Source organism: Echinops telfairi, unplaced genomic scaffold (assembly GCF_000313985.2).
Source record: "Echinops telfairi isolate 266 unplaced genomic scaffold, ASM31398v2 ScPeMD7_7;HRSCAF=31, whole genome shotgun sequence".
In the NCBI taxonomy this organism is placed as follows: domain Eukaryota; kingdom Metazoa; phylum Chordata; class Mammalia; order Afrosoricida; family Tenrecidae; genus Echinops; species Echinops telfairi.
Window position 1 is genome coordinate 27,249,445 of NW_022103904.1, and position 11,557 is coordinate 27,261,001.

At 36.0% G+C, this 11,557-nt stretch overlaps 1 protein-coding gene across 2 annotated transcripts in view; it reads right to left on the minus strand.

Moving 5' to 3' along the window:
• Positions 1-11,557, minus strand: part of UBE3A (ubiquitin protein ligase E3A) — a 103,900-nt gene that overhangs the window by 68,346 nt on the left and 23,997 nt on the right. For both annotated transcript variants that reach the window (XM_004708107.2, XM_045286337.1), the window contains one exon: positions 4,208-4,518. In XM_004708107.2, coding sequence (XP_004708164.1) covers positions 4,208-4,518 — 311 coding nt within the window. The remainder of the gene's footprint in view (positions 1-4,207; positions 4,519-11,557) is intronic.

Sequence of the window (11,557 nt, forward strand, 5' to 3'; positions counted from 1 at the left end):
CTGGACTGGAAAACACACTTAAAGGCCAACAAACAATCCTTGAACTACAAGCTTTTTTTTCTTGTTGTGTTTTGTTTTGCTTTTTTGTCATTGGTTTGTTGTTGTTATTTTGTTGTATATTGCTGCTTGGTTTTGCTGTCTTATTTTTGTGCATGTTATTATTTCTGCAGGTCTGTCTAAATAAGATAGGCTGGATGAACGAACAATCTGGAGGAGAAAACAATAGGACTGACAGTTAGGGGGGGGCCCCCCCGCATTGGAGAGGGGGAGGTGGGAGGAAAGGTTAACAAACCCAGGGACAAGGGACAAGGGAATAAGTGATCCAAATCAGTGGTAAGGAGGGTGTGAGAGGCCTGGTAGGGCATGATCAAGGGTAATGTAACCAAGAGGAATTGCTGAAACCCTGGTGGGGACTGAGCATGATAGTGGGAAAAAATAATTACCAACTTCATGTGGAGAGGTAAAAAGCCCAAGACAAGCAAAGAACTCAAAAAGAAAAAAGTAGGTGGTCTTGTACTACCTTACCTCGCCTCAAAACCCAGTACATAAGACAGATGTCAAAACAGCCTGGTATTGATAGAATGATGGATAGATATATAAACCAATGAACAGGACAGAAATAAAAACATCTGCCACAAACAAATGATTTTAATAAATATTAAATAGGAAGAGGATGCCCTCTTCAATTAATGGTGCTGGAAAAACTGGGTATCCATCTAAAAAAAAACAAAACATTCATACATACATACATTAAATAAATGAAACAGGACATACCCTGTGCACAAAAACAAATTTGAGGTGGATGAGAGATCTAAATCTAAAACCCAGGGCTATCAGGATCATCCATGAGAAAATTGGGATAAATCTAAGGGCCCTAGTGCTGGGCATAGTGGAGCTACCAGATATACCAAAGAAAGCACACACAGAAGACAAAATACATGAATAGGAATTATTAAAAATAAAACACTTGTGTACATCAAAAGATGTCATTAAAAGAGGCGGGTCCTAGCAGCTTGGGCAGTGGCCACATCTGCAGCATGCCAGGCAAGGCAACCTCCAGAAAGCCCTTAGTGTCCTGTGGTCCACAGGTATTAGCAAATGTCCTCCTGATTACCTCGATACCAAAAAAGGTCAGCCATAGGGGCAGTTAAGGAGAAACCCAAGAGGAGATCAACGAAGTTGTCGGTGAAACCTGTGCTGGCAAAAGTGGAGACAAACCTAAAAAGGCATCAGGAAAAGATAACTCGTCAGACAAAGAAACAAAAAAAGGAAGCGAAAGGGAAAAGGAGAGCAAAAGGAAAACAGGTTAGAGTAGCTAAACAAAAAAAAAGACGTATCTGTAGAAAATGGAAAAATGAAAAACCAGGAGTCTAGCTTCTGATTAAGCAGGAGAAAAAGAAGCCAGGTTTGATTGTTTATCTACCATGCCTTTTTCAGTGGGCCCTGTTAAAAATCGTTTTTACCAACTATTTTGTAAATGCAAGTTTTTTAGTAGCTCTAGAAACATTTTTAAGAAGGAGGAAATCCCACTTCATCTCATTTTTTAAGTGTAAATGCTTTTTTTATAGACATGAAATCATTTAGTGGTTGTTTATTTTTTGGTACGATAAGAAAATAGCAGATGTTGAATTGTGGGAAGATTTGACCATCGTGGGTGTCACGGTAACATTCCATGGATTGTGGGAGTATTTGAATCCCTAATACAAAGCATATTTTAGTATATGTGCTGCAATTTGGAGTCACTCTCCTGGATTTGTAAGACTTGAACACTTAAAGTTTTGTTTCTATGTTGTTGTTTTTAGAATTGTGTCTAAAAAACATTCCCTCATCATGGCTTTCTTGTCAGAATTGTGTGCATTCGGTAATACCTTTGGTCATGATACTGCAGATAACTTTATTTTGTGCTGTGAAGGGCTGAACATTTGAGTGTATAGTGTGTATGACATTAAATTGTGAATTAGTGGGACTTCATATGTAAGAGCTTATCAACATTTGAAGACAATGATTCTTGCTAACCTATTTTAAAACTTGCCTCCAAATTTAAAGCTGGAAAGTCACTGAAATATAGAAAAGAATTGTATCTACATGCCATTTTAAAATTTTGGTTCATGCATTAGGAATTGTGTACAAATTATTCATATCTCTATTGAAATCAAAACCAATAAAATGCCTGTTACTAAATAAAAACCCACAAAGAATAAAACGAGTGTGGTAGTTACTTGATTTCATGTCAACTTGATATATACAAGTGTAGGGGTGGAGTTTAGCCTGTCAATTAGGTCATGCCAGATAGTACCTCCTGATGGGTATGGCCTTCTCATAAGGAGGGTCCTTGGAACCTCCCTCTCTCTCTCTGCCTTCACCTTCCTGCTGGAGCCATGCTGGGACCTGCCAGAGCCCTGGAGATGCGTCCACTGCCACTGGAGTCACAGGATTTTGCACCCACAGACCTGTGATCTTCCTGCATTCTTCATCCTTGCATGTGGCTGAGTGAGTCTTAAGAGGGGCTTATGGACTAGTATAGGACCTGTGGCCTTGATCTGGATGTTTGGTTGATAGACAATTACTTCTTGATATGAGTATCAGTGGATTTGTTTCTCTAGTCAATCCAGCCTAACACAACAAGAGCCCACAGGTTGGGAAAAGATATTTAGCAATGGCTTAATGGACAAAGGACTAATTACTACAATCTACAGAATACTGCAAGCCCACCCCTCAAAAAAAGATCTCGTAAAAGGTGGGCAAAGGACCTGAAGACAAATTACAAATAGACAATTTATAATTTACAATTGAATACTTAACAAGCACATGAGGAAATGCTCTCATTCACGTGTCATCCATGAAATGTAAGTCAAAACACTGATAGGATACCACCTAACACCCACAGAGGAAACACATCTATTACCCACAGCCATAGCCAGTAGTGTTCTTTGTCATAAAATGACAATGAGGCCTCTAAAATAAACCAGGGAGCGTTGGTGGAGTAGTGGTTCCAAGTTGGGTGGTGGTTCACCCCTAGGTTGGTAGTTCAAAATTAGCACTTCCTCAGAAGAAAAACACAGCTTTCTAATCCCACATACTGTTAAAGTCTCAAAAAGCGACAGGGACAGTTCTACTTTGTCCTACAGAGTCACTGTGAGTCAGTATTGACTTGGGGGCAGTGAGTTGGTTTTGGTTTTAAGTAAACCAGAGACATACATAATCCAGAGATAAAACAGATTTGGAGCTTGCATTTAATTATAGCCCCAATCCAAGAACAATTAGTTACATGATCCTGTTTGATACTCGCCCTCATGAAGATATCACTAAGGATATGGCTGCTACAGCAAAATGTGGTGGAGAAAAGAAATGGTGCAACTTTGCAAAAGAATAGCCTCTTCTGGGGTCTTTAAGCCTTGTCTTCAATCAAGCAGCCTTCTAAGTGAGGGATCAACTAAATCCACATGATAGAAGTAAACCAGCCTATATGATGCAAAGATAATAAATAACAAAAATCCAAATAGGAAGGAGGAAAAGGTATCAGAGCTTAAATTCTGAACACAATTTGCAAAAGGCTTATGGATGACACTGGGAATCCAAAATCCATCGGCATAATCCCTACACAGATTAAGGCTCTGGTGGAATACCTCTGACCACAGTTGGGGGACTTAACCTTACTATCACACTGAGACTACTGATTATTGCAGAAAGAATTAGGCTAAAATGTTGTAACTGGTCATTTGATCTCCTTGACTTCATTTTGGATTTGCTGTAGCTTGTAATATTTCCTAATTTTTTTCTCCAGAGAGGACTTTCCCTCTGGTTTATTTTAATATTGTCATTGGTCTTTTCTTTCTAAATATATTTGCGGCTTTCTTTTTTTTGGCATATGTTTTCCAATATATGAGGCACAGGATGGGGGATGTATAAAGACAATAACTGATATAATGGATTATCAGGGGTGGGGGTGAAGGTAGTTGATTAAAGGGAAATGAAGATCGAATAATGAATACATGAGGGGGAGAATGATCTAGAGCATTATGGTGACATACATACAACTTTTAAAAAATATGACTGAACGATGTGAATTATGTATCAATAAAACTACTGGGGAGAAAGAAAATCTGTTTAACTATCTTACCGTGTCTTACTGTCACATAATTAGATAAAACACATGCATGATTTAAATCTCAATCAACAATTCTCAATTAAAGTTACAACATCTTACCTTTAAAATCATCTCTAGGTCCATGTCCTTCTTTCTTGTTCAGTTTTATGTCAGTGTAGGAGTTATCATGAGCACCTTTTGAGTTGTTCTCCAGGTAAGCTGAACTTGCTCCTTTCTTGGAAGGATGAGGATCACAGAGTTTTGCATTAATCTTATACAGCTCAAGTGCTTTAATAGCTGCTGCATTGTTGTCCATACGAAGAAAAGTTGGACAGGAAGCACAAAACTCATTCGTGCAGACCTCATTTCCACAGCCCTCAGTTAACTGATGGTAGTAGCGTTCTATTAAATGCTTTGCAGCTGCTCGCTTCCTGTACCAAACATTTAAATAATAAGCACAGTGATTGATTAGTGAAAGTCAAGTACTAGTGTGATGAACTTAACATACGACGATGGGATCTATAAAATGGAAATCTATTACTTGCCTAAAACTTTTGACGACTGAAAACCAGTATTTCCTGATATTACATAAAATTATGTAAATCCCTATAGAACACATTTTGTTTTCATATATGTTTTCATTAGATTTTTTTAAAAGCTTATTTGATAATACTGTATTCTTAATTGTTTAGCACAATGGCTACCAAAAAAAACCATGCTATTTTTATTATTTCACAGCTTCACTACATATATATATATATATATAGAGAGAGAGAGAGAGAGAGAGAGAGAGCGTGCGTGCGAGCGAGCTTTGGTTTCTCTTCGTGTATTCATCATTTTAATTCCATAGTTTATAAATGTCTGATTTGCCATAAGTGCAGAACCTCTATCAAGAACAAGAATTTATTTTTCCCATTATCTACCTATCCCATGGGAAATGCTTTAAAAAAATTACAAATTAAGTATCCAAAACCAGAGCTATGCTGTAAAAAAACAAATTCCAAAACATACAATATTAAGCCCAAAGTCTACAATTAATTTTTCAAATTGATTCTATTTACACAGAAACATTAGGGGAGTAAAACAACCAAACACATTGCCGTCGAGTTGATTCTGATTCACAGTGACCCAATACAGCAAAATAAAAGTGCTTTGCAGGGTTGCTGAGACTATAAATCTTTATGGAAGCATACAAACTCATAGGTCTTGGGAGGAGCAGCAGCTGGGTTTGAACCACAGACCTTGTGGTTTGTAGCCCAACATCTGTCTACTCCACCAAGGCTCCTACGCTATAAATGCAAAGGTTTTACGTTAAATTTACACTGTAAACTAAAGTTCAACATACTGTTTAATTGCACACTTAAAGTTAAATATAATGCTCAATAACTGCTCCTCCAGGAGCACTCCGAGGTGCTGAGGAATTAATTCTTTAAAGAAGAAGTCGAACTACAATGTCTATCTAGATGGTGTCTTCAACTCTGAGATTCGGGGATCTACTCGCTCAGCATGAGATTATAGAAACTGAAGCAGAATCATCTGTTGAAACTAAAGAAACATAATTCCAATTAATCCCTTTGGCCCATATTCACAAAAATGGAAACTTGGAAACTAAAAGAATCAAGAGTAAGAAAAAATAATTTACTTAATTTAATTCTCAAAATATTCATACAGTTATTATCTTACTATCACACTGGATTACGTAGCAACTGTATTGGAGTCTATGTCCATCTTAGTAATCAAGACAAACCCAACAATTAAGATAAAAAGGGCCTAATTTTAATTTTATTTCAAAAGTAGAACTTTGTTTCTAAGCTATCAAGGTAAATTAATAAGAATGATCAATGAAACACATTCCATTCATTCTTGTATGTCAATTTTTAAGTTTCACGCAGAAAAATTTTCACAAAATATTTGAAAATTGCATGACAATTAAATAATACCTTTTCTAAAGTTACTATAAACAACCCCAGCTTTTGAAAATGGAAATTTTTCATTCTAGATATCACTATGTAAAATATTAATCAAACTGATAAGTAACATGTAAAGAAAGAATGTAAAATCTGAAAGATTTATACAGGGGCTTCAAAAAGTTCAGAGAAAGACGAAACTAAAAGACGTGATTTTTTCCCCAGAACTTTTGACAGTTCATAATATATTGCTAATTTTCAGCACAGAATAGACTATTATGAATGCAATTTTTTTCTGGAGGGAAATTTTGAACATATCAAAAGTCTTAAGCACATGAGTCATTTGTAGGAAACAACTACACATTTTGGGAAGATGTTTTGTATCTCTGAAGTCTGGAGACAAAAGGGTTACCTAAATGAACTGAACATAGTGCATGCAATGGAATAATTAAGACTTACAAAGATCTGAATTTTGCAAGGAACAGTTCTGATACAGTACAGATATGTCACTCACAAAGCAGTCAGTATATAAAATTAATCAAATTGTGGTTCCAAAGTGTTAACAAACATTATCCAGAGATATGACTAAAAATAATTCTTTAAAATGATTCATTTTTTTGTTTTAAATCTATTTTTCATCATCTACATTATATATATATATATATATATATATATATATAAAAAATTAAACACCAATAGGAAAATGTTAGGTTTAAAACTCCATATACATGATTTAAATGGTCTCAGGTTTATATACTATATTGTCTGTGTGACTTTATTATAAGGCTAATTATCTTAACAGAGGTATGTATGGATTATGATGAGTTGCATGAGCCCCCAATAAAATGATTTTTAAAAATTACAAAGCCTTAAATAAATAAAAGGTTGATTATCAAAATTAAAATACCAAGTAAAATATCAAGTATTATCCTAAACAATTCAAAAACTCAAGTCATATACACACAAAATTAATGAGAGTCTTCAAAAATTTCACAGAAAAATATAACTGAAAGATAATGGAAACTTTCCCAAAATGTTTTGAAACTCCCTCACATAATCATAGGATTCCTGGTGGCACAGTGGTTGTGTTGGGCTGTGAACAAGATCAGCAGTTTGAAACCAACAGCCAGCCCTGTGGGAGAAAGACAAACCTTTCTACTCCTGTAAGGTGTTACAGTCTATGAAACTCACAGAAGCAGTTCTACCCTGTCCTATACAGTTGCTATAAATTGGCATCAACTGGATGGCAGTGAGTTTGGTTTTGTGTAATGCATAGGAGTATGGCTAATAAAAAGAATTTAAGCCTGGGAGTCTAAAGAGCTGAGTTCAGTGCCCCTTCCTTATGCCTCTAAGAAGCATGAGCAAAACTTATTGAAAATCCTGTTATCTAACATTCACATTTATGACAATGGTACAAAATTAGTATTTGAATATTTTATGCATTCACTAGATACCTCTAGCACTACAGGTCACCATAAGCTGTGATGGTTAAAGTTACGCATCACTTTGGCTGGATCATGATTCCAGGTGCTTTGGAAGTTGCAATGATATACATTGGTAGTTTTGCAGTGATGGACTTTGGCAATTATATAATGATATAATTAGTAGTTATGCAACAATGTAGTATTGCTCCATTTTGTGATTTGATAAAGTCATTATCTATTTTCCTGTAATACCAACTTTTGCATAACAAACTGATCTTTTGAACTTTACCATGCCAATAGGTGGAAGAGTGGAATTTAATTTTTATTTTACCATTTTATTTCTTTCAGCTCTAACTTCTAAGTTATTCTATGTGAGCAAAAAACTAGAGACTGTCACTTGCATTATATTATCTTCCAAAAAATAATTCACCTCAAAATAACTTCATTCTCAAAATTAGTGATACTGGAAACCTTTTTAAAAATAGTATTATAATCAATGAGTGATTGAAAAAAAATTAAGGAAAAAACAACACAAAGACCTGAAAAATAATGATTTGAATCATCCATGCATACCTGATGCATGATATCATACAGGTAGGTACACTAAGTTTTTTACCAGGTCCCATTATTATTAAGGATTGAATTGTACCTCCCAAAATAAGTGTTGCATATTCTAACCTCTATCTCTATTGTTAAATGTCCTTAAGAGTATACAGTATGTTTTCAAAAGGTCATCTTTAAAATATAAAAATAGTAGATTAGGATAGAGAATCATGCAGAAATGGGAGAAAATAGTTGCCACACATGAAGCTCACCCCAGAAGCATAAAAAAAGAAAAAGAACTTCAACAAAGTGAGGATCAGAGCTAGAGTATTCAATTGATTTGTAGACTCCTGAACACTGAGAAATTAAATTCTATTATAGCAACACTAGTTAACTAAGATCCGCCACTCATCTGCCAGTCTGTCCTACTCTGATACCTTGTCTGTTACTGTGATGCTGGAAGTTAGTGTCACTGGTATTTCAAATACCAGCAGGGCCACCCAAAGCAAACAGGTTTCAGCAGATTAAGAACAGGCTACAAAGAATGAATGGACTGTCCCTTTCTGAGGAATTAGCCACTGAAAACTTATGAAGAGCAATGGCACACTGTCAGACCCTGAAAACCTCAATAAGAGCAGCAGAATACTGCCCAATACAGTGCCAAAAGATGAGCCCCTCAAGTCAGAAGACACTCAAAATATGACGATGAAGAGCTTACCTTCGACACACTAAAGCCTTCAAGAACTGCGTTTGCTGATGGGGTACAACTCAAAACGCTAAGCCAACTGCAAATATCTATCAATAACTGGAATTTGGAATGTAGAAAGTATGAATCTAATAAGATTGGAAGTCATCAAAAAATAAAACGGAACACATAAAATTGATATACTAAGAATTAGTAAGGTAAAATGGACTGATAAAGACCATTTTGAATTAGGCAATCATATGGTTTACTATGGTGGGAATGATATATTCAAGAGGCAATAATGTCACATTCACCATCAAAAAGGATGTTTTAAAATCTAGATGTGCAATGCTTTCTGTGATAGGATAATATCTATTTGCATTCAAGGAAATCCAGTCGATACAACTTCTATTCAAATTTATGCACCAACCACTACAGCTAGTGATAAATAAATTGAAAAATTTGAGCAATGTTCACTGTGAAACTGATCAAACATGCAATCAAGATGCATTGATAATCATTGGCAATGAAAATAAGAAAGTTATAAACAAAGAGGAAGAGCAGTTGAAAACAAAGCTAGAGATTGCATGATAGAATTTTCCATGATCAACATCATTCCAAATACCTTTTAACAACACAAATGGGGACTATACACATGGGACTTCTCCAGGTCAAACCAACAACATGTGGGAAGCTCAGTATCAGCAGCTAAAATGAGGCCAAGGGCTGACAATGGAAAAGATCATTGCTTTTACGTAAGTTTGGGTTTAAGGTGAACTTCAGTTCGGTTTAAGAAAATTAAAACAAGTCCATAAGAGCCAAAACACAACCTTAAGTCTATCCCACCTGAATTTGGAGAACATCTCAAGAACGGATTTGCTGCACTGAACACTAATATGACAGAAGACCAGATGAGCTGTGGAAGAACATCATCCTTGAAGAATGCAAAAGTTAATTTAAAAGACATGAGAGAGAAACGATCAAAGTAGATGTCAAAAGACACTCTGAAATCTGGCTTTTAATTGCACAGTAGCTAAGGCAAATGGAAGAATTCCTGATGTCAAAGAGCTAAACAAAAAATTTCAAAGGGCACCTTGAGAAGACAAAGTATTTTAATTAAATGTGCAAAGGTTTGGAGTTAGAAAACCAAAAATTAAAAAAATATATGCTTGGCTTATAAACGGAAAGAATTAAGAAAAAAAATTCAAACAAAGTTGCAATTCTGAAAGAATTTGGAAAGAATGGACAGACACTGTACGAAAAAGGAACTAGTTGACATTCTACCATATTTCAGGAGGTAGATTATGTGCAAGAACCAATGTTACTGAAGGAAGAAGTCCAAGCAGTTAAAACAGGTTCCAGGAATTGATGGAATACTGATTGAAATGTTTCAACTAATGAAGCACTGGAAGCGCTCATTGATCTAAGCCAAGAAATTTGGAAGCGTTCTTCCATACTTGATGCTGTGATTTTCCTCAGATAATCCGGTTTCTCTGATTATTTGCTCAAGTATGGTGAGAGGACAAAACTGTGACATACTTTTCCTTAAAATACACAGTATCCCCTTGCTCTGTTTGTTTCTTGGGTCTGTGAACAAGTTTCATGTGAGTACAATATCTCATTCTACTCAATGTTACCCACATTTTATTATGATCGACACAGTTGAATGACTGCATAATCAATATAAACACTTTTCTGCTGTTATTTTCTTTCAGCCATGATTCATATAACTCCAGTCACAATACCCTTTGTGCCACATCCTATTCTGAATCTGGCTCGAATTTCTGACAGCTTCCTCTTCATGCACTGCTATAACCATATGTCTAATAAAAATTTACGTGATATTAATATATTAGGTAATTTTCTAAGACATTCTATTATGTCTTTTTTTTATGTGCACAATTATGGATTTCTTTCCATTGGTTGACCAAGTAGTTGTCTCTCAAATTTATGGCATAGAGAGTAAGTACAACCAGCACTGCATCAATTTTTGACTATTTTCATTGGTATTCCAATTCCTGGATTCTTGTTTTGCACTAATGCCTTCAGTGCAACTTGCACTTCTTCAATACCACTGGTTCATGATTGTGTTAGACAGGGTTCTCTAGAGAGACAAAACCAGATTGCTAATAATTTTATAAAGATAGATATAGAACACAAGAAATGGACAGTTAAATTATATACAGACAGATATATAATACAAGAAATGAATAGTTAAATTATAAAGCAGTACAAGTGGCTCAGTGCAACTCACTCCCTTGAGAGAGTTGTGAGACACTGGCAGTCTTTCAAGTCTTGAGGGCCACCAGGTAGTCCTCTGAAGAGAGAGCTAGGCTATCCCAGCACAGGCAGCAAACAGCAAGGCAGGTCACCACCTGTCAGCCAGGTCACCAACCATCAATCCCCAGCTCTAGAGATGTACATTCTAATTCTCTGGCGAGGCAGGTTTTACAGGGACCTCAAATTACAGCGACACAGTTCACAGGTTAGGTGTCCCACAGGTAGTGTAGCTTGCAAATTGAGGCACAGAACAAGCAAGGCAACCACAAACTGGTCAGATGATCAAAGAGCGAGAGACAAGAAAGGTGAGGCTCACCGAGCCATTTATCTCTCCGCCCTTCAGTTAATCCCACATGTGTTTATCAGCCAGGCTGGCACACTAAACTAACTATCTCAATCCACCCCTTGCCAACCCGGCACCTGAACACAATTCTTTAGCCATATATACTTATATAAATTCCAGACATTGATGAAATCACACTTATACTTATCATCAATCACACATATAAATGAAAACACACTGAGTCCAATTGTATCTGATATATCATACCTGAACAAAGGAAAGATATACAATAAGCACATAAAAAGAAAATACATTGACAATTACAAACCTCCCTTTTGCAATTGATCA